The sequence below is a fragment of the Eleginops maclovinus genome, chromosome 6, assembly GCF_036324505.1.
Source record: "Eleginops maclovinus isolate JMC-PN-2008 ecotype Puerto Natales chromosome 6, JC_Emac_rtc_rv5, whole genome shotgun sequence".
Taxonomy (NCBI): Eukaryota; Metazoa; Chordata; class Actinopteri; order Perciformes; family Eleginopidae; genus Eleginops; species Eleginops maclovinus.
In genome coordinates, this window is record NC_086354.1 from 22,456,217 (window position 1) to 22,471,206 (window position 14,990).

At 42.3% G+C, this 14,990-nt stretch overlaps 1 protein-coding gene and 1 non-coding gene across 2 annotated transcripts in view; one reads left to right on the forward strand and one right to left on the reverse strand.

Moving 5' to 3' along the window:
- The window catches only part of LOC134866390 (contactin-associated protein-like 4), a 100,627-nt gene that overhangs the window by 16,715 nt on the left and 68,922 nt on the right, over window positions 1-14,990 (forward strand). Inside the window, exon 3 of the mRNA XM_063886530.1 lies at window positions 8,904-9,014. Coding sequence (XP_063742600.1) covers window positions 8,904-9,014 — 111 coding nt within the window. The remainder of the gene's footprint in view (window positions 1-8,903; window positions 9,015-14,990) is intronic.
- On the reverse strand, window positions 14,579-14,661 carry trnal-uaa (transfer RNA leucine (anticodon UAA)). Its single transcript has one exon. It is a non-coding gene; the product is annotated as a tRNA-Leu (tRNA).

Consider the following 14,990-nt stretch of genomic DNA (forward strand, 5'->3'; position numbering starts at 1 on the left):
GAAATCCGTAATCCGTCCCGCAGCGGGGACAGTGACGGCGCTACAGAAGCAAAGGTACACTGCAGATATAAAGATTAGATAAAGCAAGCGAGGAAAAACCATAAACTTACATAGGAAGATTAACAGTTAGTGGCTTCAAAGTTTACTTTCAAACCTGCCTGAACAAACTCAAGCGTATTTGTGAATGCTAAACAATTGGACAGGTTGTTTTCAAAGGAAGTCTAATTTATGATCTAAGAGATGTATTGTTTAGTTTCAACAAACCCTCCAGGGAAAGGGCACACTGTTGTGATATGATTACCCAAATGTCAGACAATACTATATCCAGTCTCAGACCACAATATGAGTGAAACACTGCATGTTGACGTTTGGCTCGCTCCAATTAAAAAGACAAAAGGCGCAGCGTGCCGCTCCGACACTCATTTGCATTAAAACCGTTTGCAGTATAAGCTCCTCTCTGCCGGTGCAACGCTTCCAATCTCATGAATCCCCGGTGTCCAATCCAGTGTTTTATCCTGGAAGTAAATTAGATTTGCAGAGCTGCTTGAATGATATCCCCGTGCTGTGTGTTTTATAAGAGTGACAGAGGAAGATTGCATTTTGTGCCAAACTGTTTTTCCCCCCCGTGGAGACTTGTTGCTGTGCTGCTCTCCATTAAGAGACATTTATATATTCATATTATTTACTTGGTGCATCGGGTGGATTGCTAGATATTTTATGATATATTTCTCCTCCTCAAGCCATTAGCCTGCAGCCTTCCCTCTAAATCTGCATCATTGTAACTCTGGTTTCCAGCACAGTACCCCAAAGTTCTATGATTGGGATCTATAGTACGGGTAAACTGTCGGGTGCTAACTTGCACATGTTTTGGCAATTTGCACAATTAGATAAATTGCGTTAATTAGCATGAATTATAACCTATGGGTAGAACTTTTGGAGTGGTTCTGGGGGTTATTGAGGATGCTGAATCATTTCTGACATTTTCAGGATCAAAAATCACAGTTTTAACCAGAAAGACGCCATCTTTGTACTGATTTTGAATACCATGTTAAAACCATTGGATCTAGAAAGCACAGATCAATATTCACCTCTACTCTGGATGATTTTAAATAAATAGGAAATATGTCCAATCCAAATGATCCAGAGTCCCATAAATCTTCAAAATCCACCCAAAGTTAATCAAAATCAGCCCAGTGAGAGTACAAATATTGCCATTTTCTGTTTAAAGCTGCCATTTTTTGTTAGAAATGGACTCAGCATCCCAAATAAACCCCCAAACAACTCCAATATTGCTATAGTCCTCATCGGCTATAATGATAATTCAAGCAACTTGTGCTAATTGTGCAAATTGCCCAACATATGAAAGTTACCATCTGGCAGTTTCTATGTGCTGGGGACCAGTTCTGTACATTTATATCATACAACTTTGGGGTACTCGACTCCTCCGGGTTCCCAGTAGGACTCTATGAGCTGCAACTACACTATTCATCAGTGTTTGCTGAACCCCGGTGCAAGTTTGTTATTTCTGCCTTCTTATCTGCGCTTGTGTGCGTTAAACATGGCAGTTTAGAGATGAGGAGATTTTAAATGCTGCTGTCGGTGTTTTTGATCACTTGATTTGGTTGATGTGTGTTTCCCACGCAGCCTCCCACAGAGAGGAGTGTGTGTGATCCTTTCAGAGGCACGGTGGTGCAGAGTGCCGGGTGCATCGGGGAGCTGTTTTCACGGATCTGTGTGTGTGGGCTGTGTTCCTGCGGATTGTGCTCTACATAATGAGCTTATTTTCCAGCTGGGTAGCGGCTGAAGGCCACGAGGAATTAACATTATGCAGGAGTGTGTTTGACAGCTGGGGTGACGAATTGGGAAACAAAATATTTCTGTAGTTGTTAAAAGCAGTGAGAAGTGCTGAGCTGCTCACTTTAAAAGCTGCGAGGCTGGATTCAAGACAAATCCTGTTGAGAGAAAAGAGCAGATGAGTTACTGTCCGAGCGTTAAGGGATGTTGGAATGAATTAAAATAGAAAATAGAAAACGCAAGATAATAAATGCGTATATTTCTACCGGATATCTCCTGACACTTTTTGTGATCTGTTCTAATAGGCAATGTAAATGTAGAGTAATTGTGGAGAAGCATCTAATATAGCAATTCAAACTCATCCAACTTCCCCCTAATGGCATAAACGACAGATTTTTGTGTTTTCTAAAATACTTTCCATGGCTTTGATAATCAAAATCAATCATCACTAATGTTCTGCAGACACTGCATGTTTGCTGCATACATGATCATGTATGCAACCAAAGCTACTTGGTTAAAGAAAGCTTGGCTTCTCAGGTAAACATTAAGTCTCAAATAATATTGTTTGTGCTTCCCAAAAACTATTCCGTAAAACCTTTTGTACTTCTTTTATCCTAGGCGTATTTGAAGCCATGCTTTTTATTGAACTGCAGCTGCTAATATCTCATTATGTCAATGATGAAGCTAATAATAAAGATTTGACTGCTTGAAATAATACTTCAGTAGGTGAGTCGGTGGTTTCAAAAAACATGAATCCCACTATAACAATCAATGTACTTATCCGCATGTAACACTGATAATAACATGACCATGAGATATATCTGGAAAGAGTCCGGTTTGGGACTTTGTTATTCACTTGACAAGCGACACAAAGGTGAAATCAATCTGCTCTCTGAAGTATTTTCAAATCGTTTGTTGTTGTTTTGAGGAAAAAGATTGACTGTTTGTTCCCATCTTTGTTGGGCAGCTTTCTTATTGGAACCGTCTTACGTTGTCTCTCTGTAGTGGATAAAATGGTATTAAAGTGCTTTATTTTTAACATCAAACACTACAGAGATGAGGCAGAAGCATGTGATTTCTGATAAGGAATGAGTCTTTGGTCCTTTTGGGTGATTGTAACTCTTGAAGAACGCTTGAAAATCTGTACAATCAAGTTGAAGAAAACAAGAATGCAAAGTATCTCCGCTGTTCTGTTTTCACTGCTTTAGTCCTTTGCATATATCCAGCAGGCTCGACCCCCTTCAGGTCAAACTGCAGGTGTGGATTAGTGAAATCAACATTGACGTTTCTCTGCTGGAGGATGATTGTTAGTGCTGGGGAGCAAAAGACAACCATGGCCGGTGCATCATTATCCTGCTTACTGCTGCATGCTCTGAATGGATAAAGAAGTGGGCTGGGCTCACACTGAGCAGCACTGCACTCTGGGTTTGTGGGGCTTTACAGAGCTCTGAAGTGCAGGACCTTCTGTTCACTGCTGTTTGCCGAGGTGATGGATGGAGCTCATCGGCATTCAGGGTGTGCAGCTCGGTCACGGACTCTGTGGACACTTTCAGTAAGACAGTAAAGAAGTTGACAATGCAGGGGAATGAGCCATGTCCTCACTCTCTGGCAGGTATGACTGAAGGCTTCAAATAGATTCAAGAAAAAAATCCTTTGAGGTTTTTTTTTCACTGCCGTCAAACTCTCCATTTGGGATTTCCGCAAAATGATAGACTTGGATCGGCTGGAGGGTGAGTGATGGGCGTCCAGGAGGATATCTGATCGAAATGAAGAGATATTTCCCATCACTCACATGTCAAAGCAATGGCTTCCTCTGTGCTCGGATTTTGTCCGACTTTCCTTCTTTTGTTGTTTCACCGGAGGCGGAAATTCTCTTTTTCGGGAATGTTAATGTGGTTATTCTGAAAATTCAGTAGAGATAAAACAGCCTATTTCTAAATGAACTCGTACCAGAAACATATATTTGTTCTGTCGCTGCTCGTCATGCGTGGAAGAGCTCTTGTCTTGGATTGTCTTGTATTTTCAGTTGTTTATGAGGTGTTGTGTTTCTTTAAAATGTCAGAGGAAACCGTTTGCCCTGGATTGGAGGTCAAATCTGACAGAAATAGAAAGGAGGAGCGTTTGTTTTTGTGTAAAGGATGAAGGAGCAGTTTAATATTCAGGAAGGATCTCTGTCTTACACAGCCGGGGTCAGTGTCGAGGTTCAGTGGCTGCAGAGTCCAGCAGGTATTCAGCATTTAGCTCCACTTCCCTCTGAGCGCTCTGTGTGTTTGCTCCACTGGCCACAATGTCAGGGACATCAGCTCTTAAACGGCAAAAACCTGCCCGATGTTTTCAAACCGCTCCGCTCCCTCTCTCTGGTGAGTGTTCCCTCACCACACATTATCTCCTCAGGGATTACAGCACTCGGCCTTGGAGAGCCGTCCCTCTCATTTCACCTCTTCAGACTACTGTAATTCCCCTGCTTTTCCCGCTGAGGCCACCCCCACCCACCACCCACAGTAACAAGTGTCTGTCAGGTCAACGCCTGCAGGGATAAAGACTATCAGGAGCAGCTCCAGGGGAACACAGAGCTGCAGGCCCTCTGATGATGTGGAGCAGCTACAGCACATTTAAAAGAGTCACATTGAATATGTATGAGACTCAAAACTACTCTATTACTAATGAAGGAAATATAAAATACCAACTAAAGAGCCACTGTGACGCTCAGTCTGAGTAATGTCACTCTACATCAGGATTCTTAATGATGGCTGCCATAAGAGAGTGTCCTAAATTGTCTCCAGACTCAGTTAGTACCAGATAATTTCACCATCAGAGAGAAACTGCTCAGAGCTTCTGAGGCCAGGCTGGAGGCGGGCTGAAGTTTCTCAAGTAAAACTTTTCATCAATAAAACTGTTGATGATATCATTCTTGAGCCTGCATCTGTTTTAGGAACAGGAATGAGTATGTCTTTACAAAGTTGTTGAACTTCTGACATAGTTGCTTCTTTTTGCTCTGTTTTTGGTCTCAACTCCAATAACCAAATACTAGGAAATATATTTGACCCATCAGCTGTACCACATGCTCAATAATGCACCTAACAGTTGAGCTTTACAAGTGGCTATCAGCTCTTCCAGCACCCGTGCAAAGTGAGCCCGGTGACCGGTGTGGTAAGTTTACTGTGGTGGGAATTCCACACTTAACCACCTTCTGGTTAGAAATGAATAAATCTACAAGCTTCACCAAAGTTGTGTTATTTAATAAAGACTTTAAAGCATTTAATCTTATTTCAAGTTGGAAGGGCAGATGCATTTGACCCCGTCTCTCAGAGTTCAAAAGTCATTTATACAGAGAAGCAGGAAACAAGGGACACAAGACATTGTCCAGTGGCCCCTTGCCGTCTGTCGAGGGAACAGAAGATTGCCAGTCTTTTGTATTAAAGGTGTGAAAAAGCCAGGGAATGACAGCCGTAGTTTACATTAGATACAACAGCAAAAAAAAAAGGTCACAAGCCTGTGGGGGGCAGTGCTATGATCTGGGGTTGCTGCAGTTGGTCTGGTCTAGGTTCAGTAATGTGCCCAAAGAATGAGGTCAGCTGACTCCTGAATATCCTGAAGGACCAGGTTATTCCATCCATGGGTTTCTTCTCCCCTGATGGCACGGGCATGTTCCAAGAGGTCAATGCCAGGATCCATCGGGCTCAGACTGTGAAAGAGTGGTTCAGGGAGCATGAGACCTCATTCTCACACATGGATTGGCCCCCACAGAGTCCAGACCTGAACCCGATTGAGGATCTTTGGGATGTGCTGGAGAAGACTTTGCGCAGTGGTCTGAATCTCCCGTCATCGATACAAGATCTTGGCGAAAAAATGAATGCAGGACAGAAATAAATGTTGTGACGTTGCAGAAGCTCGTGGAAACGATGCCACAGCGAATGCGTGCCGTAATCAAAATGATCTCAACATTAGGTGTGCTAACAATTGCAATGGATTTCTGCGTGTGTGTCCCTCACTACGGCCATAAGGGAAACCCACCTTAATGTAATTCAACACATCGTCTCATTTCCAAACTTGAGTGTGGATAAGTTATTTTACTGTATTCTAACTTTTATAATTTCCCAACATTTGGCAAATCCGTCGTGGAGTTGCTGACATTTTCAAGGGGACGCTTCAGAATGGCCTTGACTATGACCATGTCAAGTTTGAAGTAACTTTACTGTCTCTCTTCAATATCTCAAACTAAATTAAAGACTGTCAGGCCACCAAATGTTGCAGGTAAAGTGTGTTAGGAATGTGACACCGACACTTAGACTCAAATGCACGACTCAAAAGAATGTTTCAAAGTTCAAAAAGTCTTTACTTGAGACAAATAAACTTGACTTTGAAAACTATCTACTAAGGTTTCTTGCCATGAAATGCTGGCTCTCTTGACGACTAAAGACACAAGACGAACTGGCACAGGACAAAGGGAGACGAGGACTATATGTACAAGAGGTAATGGGACACAGGTGGCAACAATCAAGGGAGGGGGTGGACAATCACAAGCAGGAAGGCTCTGAAACGAGAGGGAAAGGTAAGTACAAAATAAAACAGGAAGTGCAATGACAGGTGAACAAAGAGACTAAACATAAATCTAACCTCGACTATGAACTAAACGTGAACTTGAAACTCTAACTTAACGACATGACGGGATGTTGCATAGGGTCACAGTTCAGCTAGAACATGTTTTAATGCCGTTGTGAAATCGGTCATGTTGGAATGAATGGAGCGTTATTCCTCTTGAAACAGTGAGATCATCAGGCCTTGGTGGATACTGAGAGGCAGATGAAGACCTTGCGCCGTTGAGATGAAGTACACTAATGTTGACGGAGTAATGGAAGCTGAAGCGGTGTTGTCAGAGGATCGGACCGCAGCGTGAATCAGAGTAATTGGCTCTTATCTCAGCGCTGGAGAACAACATCCATTAACAGAGAGGCTTTACATGGAGGCAGCGTTAGATTGGCTGACAGAGGGGAAAGCTGTGAATGATCATTGAGATGTGTGTGTTGCTCCTAAAGCTAACACTTATGTGTAGAGGGCCTTTTACTCTGAGGTCTACTATGGCACAAGGTAGGGAAAATTGTTAATAAAACAACGATTGCAAATACAAAATAATAAAATTAGATTCACCTACAATTCCTTTACATAATTTGCTCTTTTGAACAAAAACAATATGATTTGTGGCGTGGAGACAATCTTTACACTTTCCGGTTTCTCAAATCAATTGAAGGAAAAAGCTGGAGACACACGTCCCCAGAGCTTTCAGTTGTATAAAAAAAAAAACATCCAGAAGGAGTTTATGCAAGTCTATTAAAACAATTGACACTAATTATTGCATTACGGTATAATACATGACGTGTTGATTGCCGTCCATAAAGCATCAGGGAGGTTCCTTCTGACAACACTGATTCGTCTCCATCAGGATCAGCCTGTAATGAGCCGGTCTGGACGCCATTCATCTTAACAACGCGGCATGATTACAGCATTCATTCATCCACATTATCACACTGTTCATTCATCTACCGTGGCGCCATTACAGCTGAAGGACCTGTTTCCACCTGGGGAACATAAGACCGGCCTCTCTATGATTAGAGCGTCTCGTGTGCCAACATCCACAGACTCGACAGAGATGAAGCTGTGACAAACGTTGGATTTGATTTTGTTATTTAACGACACAATTCATTTCTTTATTGCTGATTATTTTCCCCTCTCAGAATCAGTGAGCTCACATCCTTCTGTTTTTAACAACTCAGCACTTTTTCTCCCAGACAAACAGATGGAGAATTATTACCCATCTCCAGCTGCGTCTGATATTGTGATGCCCTCAGCGTGGTCTTAACTGTCGATCTCCGAGCTGTGATTTCCCCTCTGGAGAACACTTCGGACGCATCTTGTTTTGTGATTTTGACCCATGAAATGTTTATACTCCTGCTGAGAGAGGAGGCGGTCCTGTGTTAACCTGCTGTACTGACAGAAGGGAGTGTTATATCAAAGGGCTTTTTCACTTAGTTGACATTTAACCTGCAGATCAATGATAAAACTCCACTTCTAAGCTCTTAAAGCTAACAGAAATCTACTGATCCTGCCCCATTTTTTCCCTGTTTTAACCTCTATATGCGGAACCACTCAAGAATAAGTGTTGTTAAGTGAACACAGGTAGAAGACACAATAGCACGACTCAGGGACAGAGGTTTTAGTTTCAAAGAAAGTCTTTACTAGCAAAGGTTCGGTACACGGGAGGTCAACCAAAACAGACGAGGAACCGGGTCAGGAAATGAAGCTGGGTCAGGAACACGTCAAAGGTAAATACTTAGGGGAAAAAACAGCTGGAACGCTTGAAAGTACAAAGAGGAACTGGCACTGAGGGGGATGTGAGCACAGGATGATAATGGGGCACAGGGGAGACCAATTAGGCATGGTTACGCAGGTGGGGTTCAATTAAAGGTGGGACGTGATGACACAGAGATGTGAGAAACAAAATAAAACAGGAATATCAGAATGACAACAAAACATTTATGGCTAACATTGGATAGGACCTTACTTCTTCTTACTTAACATCAAGTTGTTTTTTTTCTGGAAGAGGACTGGATGCTGCTAGATATATTGTAGTTAAAGGTGGCTTTTTATAAGGCAAATCACCAGTACTTGTTGCAGGTTGCAGGTGTTTTGATTAGAAGCCTGAAATAGGGTCTAGTCTAATAGTTAGTTAGTTTCTAACGTCTTCAATGAGACATCATGCTGAACATTAGCCACCATTAGCTTAGCAACGATGATGCACAGCCTGATGTAGTTCCTTTATAGCCTGACGTTAGCTTTTTATTTCTGGTGATTGCATTTATGTTTCAATAATCATGTGGAGATTATCCTGCTGAAGAAAGCGTGTGATTATCCTAGACTTGTGTTTGCCACAGATCTTATTTCTACATCCAATGAATCCTTGCGATGCTAACCGAGTCATAAAACTGAGCCTTAAAATGTGCATGACAGAAAACGCCTCACTTCTTCCAGATATCATCTTCAAACTGTTTAAACTTGTGGAATTATTTTGCAATTAAAATGTGTGTTTTTTCTGTTCTGTGATTGGTCGACAGAAGTGTGTGATAGCGCTCTGGTGTCCAGTCTGCCTCCATCGTCCTTCAGAAGCTCCTCTCAGCTGTCCAGCAGCCACGCGCCGGGCTTCGCCAAACTCAACAGGAGAGACGGTAAGATGTACATACAGTGTGGATGAATTCACACTGCTAGCATTATTTTTGGTTTTGTTTCAGAGAAATAGGGATTGAGGTAATACCTGTGAGGTTCTGTTCCTGACAATCTTTATGTGTCCTTCTTTTTATCCTTGTGTGAACTCTTACCTGTGTTTCGATCGGAGTCCTGTTGCTGCTTTAACCTGAATTTCCTTCCTAATAGTTATCTTTTCATAATCCAGTGAAAAGTCTAATGGAGATGAAGAGGTGGTTTTTCTCACTTCAAGAGACTTTAGTTGAGCTCAGGACACAAAAAACATAACAAATAAAGAAACATTTTTTCCCGAGAAGGATCAAATCCTACAGACTGACAGATGAACAAGCAATACCTGCATGTCCCGCCTTTATTCTCTGTTTGTTGTGAAGGTTTTTGCCACGAAGATGAATGTGAATGTGTGTTCGCCTAACATAAAGCCCCAGCCAGGAGTCCTGTGCTGGGTATTGATGTGAGGCTTTGACAAAATGACGATCACGGTTTGTTGTGGTGGATTTCTGCGGGCTTCGCTGCTTCATCCCGACATCAAAGCCCAGAATCAGCTGGGACTCTGGGATGAGTTTAATCTGGATCTGAATGATTTCCACCACCCTGGGGATCGACAGAAAGCAAGAGAGCCCGCCGATTCCTGCTCTGTCATCAGCTTGTTTGATGATCCAGCCTCGGCTCTCTGCTGTGCTGCTAGCATGGATCTTCCTTCCCCTGCCACAGTTTCCAGAACATTTAATGAATTTAAAGATAAGATTTGACTTTTTAAGAGCAGCTGAAGAGTCTAAATCACTCCCAAGACTTCTATAAGTATGAAGCAGTAAAGGTCAAATTTTATGTCATGTAGTGAAGGCTTCATGTAGAATCTAATTTTCATCGTTGCCCTTTTGCTGACACTAAAGCCAGTCTTCTGTAATGCTGCTGACATTTCCTGGTCTCTCATTAACTCCTACAAGAGACAGGAGAGCCAAATATGTCAGATATTAATTCATAAAAAAAGATATGTGAACACCTGCAGTTAAAACCTCTAGGTGTGTTTGGAGTAAAAACGACTAGTGCTCCTCTGAGTGTTGTAGAGATGTTGAAGCCTCAAGTATAAATGAAAAACTCAGCTTGTGGGAGAAGCAGTAGAAGAACTCTCAGAACGTAATAGACAACAGCTGGTAATTTAAAGTGTGACTGGAGCAAGGAGATGCGACTTTTGCTTCGACGGCAAATAAACACGGCTTAACAAACAACCTCCCGACAGTGGTAGCTTTCATGCATTACCCTAATCTAAAACCTAGCATGTAGTGGTAAGATAAGGAAAGCTGTGTGTGTGTGTGTGTGTGTGTGTGTGTGTGTGTGTGTGTTTGTGTGTGTGCCATATTTCCTCCTCTGCAACATTCATGGTGCAGGATCCCGGAGAGCGTTGAGGAAATCAATGAATAAATGAAACATCTCCATCTCTTTTCCATCTCCCGCCGCCACCGCTAACCCTCTGCCTCCTCCAGCCGCTCTCTGAGGAGCAGCTATTCATTTAGCCTCTAAGTGAGCAGGGTATATCAGTTTTGAAATACCACTTACACAGCATCTTTACCAAGGATTTAATCAGGCTGTCAGCTGGAATCCAGAACATTGCACACATTCAGAATCATCCAGGTAATGGTTACGTTACATGTTGTTTTCACAGATGTAACAATAGATCATAGCTCCACATTTCATGCTACAAAACAAGGAATATTAAGTAAATATATATATAGGAATCTGCTTCCTAACAAGACATGAGCACTATAACGGATGTGTGTGAATGTCTTATTCTATGGTAAAGTATTTAAACAAGAGTCTGCAGCCACTTACTTTAGTACACATCGCCTTGAGCTAAATGCTAACTCAAAACGACAATGCTAATGCTACTGATTTGATGTGCATGTCATTATTTATTGTACTTTGCACGTATTTTATTTTATAAAACCAAAGAATTTGAGACATTTTGACCTGATTTTACAGTTTGATGAAAAGTCAGAGGATCACCAAAGCTATTAAAATTCATCCTAAGGGTAAAATGAATGTTTCTACAAAAGTTTTTCGGGCCACCATCCAATTGTTGTTGAGATATTGCAATCGGGATCAAAGTGTTAAGAAGGATTATTACATTTTTTTAAAGACGATAACACTTTTTTTTTTTGCCAAAGGGAGACAACAACCTCATGTAACCTTTCTCCCTCACACACTTTAAATAACGCAGCAGCAGTTTCTCTCTGCAGTGAGACCGGAGGCCGTCGTGCTTGAGACTCTGACCTGATGTGTCTGATCTCAGAGGAGGCCTGATAGCTCTGGGTCTGACACTATGAGTGGATAAAAAGCCCTGATAGTCTATTGATTGGAGGTGAATGGCCTTTTATCAGGAACCTGAGGAAGAATGAACTATTTCCCCTTCTCTCTCTCATTCTTTCCACCCTCTCTCTCTCATCTTCCTCTTTCTCCAGCTCTTGTCTGTCTTCTGCTGTCACATTTTCATTTTCTCCGGTGCAAACTAATTCTGTCTTCCTGCCAACAGTTAATAGCAGTGTTCGTTTTGAAACCGTTTCTTTCTTCCCTGGGCGACGCTGACAGTTATCACTGACTCTGACACTGCAATTATGCTGAAATAGACATGAACGCGATAATTGTGCCACAGCCATCGCTTTCCTAAAGAGTGAGAAATTAGGACTGACTGCGTAACAACGACCAGCTAATCAAGTATCGAGCAAACTGTAGTTAGCTTTCCTTTGTGACCTCTGGAAAGTTCCTCTGCTAACACCAGCGCAGTAACACTTAATCTCTAAGGACTGCTTCTAGGAATGTTGTAAGTGGACATTCACTCACACATTTGTTTGCAGGGCTGCTGTACGAGCTGCTAAACTGCCTATCATCTCATCTAATGCTAACACACACCGATGTCTGTTCCCTTGTGGAGCAGTGTGGGACAAGGACACTTCGGCATGAGCATAGGAAGAGCTTGGGAATGAGCCGCTCCACACACTGAGCCATAGACCTCCTAGTAGCATGACCACGGTAACCACAGTTGTAATAAATACAAACTAACCCAAAACCCAAACTCCTGAACACTTGTCTCTTGGCAGCATCACAGCCGTGGTTTCCGTAGATCCCTGAGAGCTTTTCTATCATCTTTCAGCTTAATTCGTTTTGGTTTTCCAGCCTTCGACTTTACAACAAATCTGGGAAGCTGTTTACATTTAAAATCGTTGATAAAGTCTCTACATGTTACCATCACCAAACAGCTGGTGGACGGTCAGCTGGTGGTGGAGAACAAGGTGAGTTTACAATTTGAGTGATAAGGAGTCTCATGTGCCACAGACTATTATGAAAAGAATAGTCATTTTTACCACAAGAATTCCCAGAGTTACCTTTCATCAAGAATTATAAACTCATAGGAGCTTTCACATGCCATTAGCTGTCATTGATTCAGTAGAACTACAAGTTGAGAGGCTCTCTAGCGCAATGGACAGCGCGTTGGACTTCTAGTCACTAATTAGAGATGTAACTCAAAGGCTGTGGGTTCGAGTCCCACCAGAGTCGCATTTTATAGAGCAGGCTGTAAGTGCAACCTTTCTATCGGACGGTTGGAGGTACCATCTCCACCTCTGCAGCCTGACTGTTAGGCAAGATACTTATCCCCTGAATTGCTCCCGTAGGCACTTGACGTGGATTTGGATAAAAGCGTCAGCTAAATGACATGAAAAATATTTTTCTCAAACTGCCCTTTCTGCGTTGTGGCTTTTAGAAAAAGTAAATCTCTCGTGCTTCCCCCTGCAGTGGACCTGCAGTGTTTTCCAGCCTGCTGCTTCTGTTGGTGCTGCATTGAGCCCATTAGCTTCCTGCTGGACTCGGTGTCAGGCTGACGAGTTATCATACCACTGGAATTACCCTCCTGACTCTCTGTATTCTCATGCAAATGACCGGCGCCTACTCTGGTCCTGGCACCTATTACAGCCTGTCTGTAGCATGTCTTTCCAGCTGATTGTGCATCGCTGGAAGCTGTGTGGCTCTCTGTCCCACTTCCTGTCTGGCTGATCAGTACCTTTCTGCCTCACTGTCCGTTTACATGTCTCTCGTTACTGTATAACCTTTACAAATATATCTTGTATTTTACACATCCTTAGTAATTTGCCCCACATTTAAAAACTACATATATGTATTTGGTAGTTATGAAAACAGCATCATTCAATTATCTCAATTAATATAATACTGTAAAACTTAAGTAACATTTTCATTTTCAGGACTTTTACTAGAAACTGAGTATTTAAGGATCATGGAATTTGTAAAAAATGTTGAATACTTCTTCCACCACTGCTAGTGCCTGTAACATATATGTACTTATATATTTAAGAAGTACGACATAAGACAAGCACAAGTTTCATGTGTGGGCCATATTCCATTTTACTTTTTGAATTTGCTGAGGGCCGATTCAAAATGGCCTTCGTGCCGCATTTGGACCCCAGGCTGTAGTTTGGACAACCCTGTTGTAGAGTAAGGACCTCGATCTGAAGACATACTTTAACTTGTGGTTATACGGAGGAGCTGTAACCCATTCGTACTCCACATTTCCTGTGGGAGTGCCTCGCTGTTCCCTCTTCCTCTGCTTGGCCGTCTGAGCGGGGATGTCGTAGGAGGATGAAACCACTTCCCTCAATGGTCTGGCTCCGGGTGCCTTGACAGACACCGAGGCAGAGAAACCATGGAGATCTCTTTGATTCGAAGCGACAGCCGTGACACAAAGTGTTCGGGCCGTCAGCCATCAGTTCACCTCAATTACATTACTTTCATTTATACTGTCAGGGCGGACACAGCAGATCTTTGGAGTTCCGCTGTGTCTCTGAGTTTCCCTCCAATCTCTTTTCTTCTTCCCCGGTCAAGTCTTCATGAGGAAAGGTCAGAGTGTCTGCTCTTTTCTATTCTCCTGTCACTGGACACGTCTGCTAGTCAAGTGCTTATTAGCTTTGGCCTTTAGCTCTTTAAAGATCAGGCTCCACCAGCAATCAGACCGACACTGATTCTCTTCACTGCTTAGCATTTCTCCACCACTCATTGTTTAGAGGCAATTCTGCCCGGCAAAAAAAGCTGTTTTCCTTACTCAGGGTTATATGCTGTAATATATACCTTGTATTAAATCAACACAGTGACAGACCATCCTTAATGAAGGTATATTGTATATACGTTTCAGACAGACACCACTCCAATGCTCCAGCACTGTTACCAGTCACAAAATCGCATTAAAACCGTCTACCCATTTTATATTATGAGATCAAATTGAAGTATCTTGTGTCTAAAGTTAATATCTTGGCCTGAGTTCAGGGCACTGTGGAAGGACTTGGTTGCTTCAAGCAAATAGACAACAATATATTGTCATTTCACGTGTAAAAGCTTGGGGTTTTATCTATGCAGTATTTCAGAATGGTTTTGAAATGACATTATAAACTGAACCGCATTAGTTGGCGTTCAACTCAAACATTGATGTTCTGTTAATCAATGAAGGACGAAGTACTCACTAATATGATACCAGGAGTAGGGTTCGAACCCACGAGGGCTATTGCCCATTGGATCTTAAGTCCAACGCCTTAACCACTCGGCCATCCTGGTTATAGATCTTCTATTGTCATTGCAAATGATGAATCTAACAATCATTACAGTACAGTATTTCCTGTCAATCTGCTTCAGTACATAAAACCCCTGCAGCATCTGAAGGCAGCGAACAAGAGGAGAGCACTTAAGGTGTCTTGTACCTGTTCACTACTTTCGCTAAACCAATGATTTTCCTTGATTGTCCTACCATGAAGGCATGTGTTGTGTGCATACATCCCATCATGTTGACAGCTGTTGACATCGGTTTACCCTGATGTCATTCATTCATACTTTTACTGAGATTACAGAGAGCATAGGGAGGTGAGAACTATATCATTTCATACTGT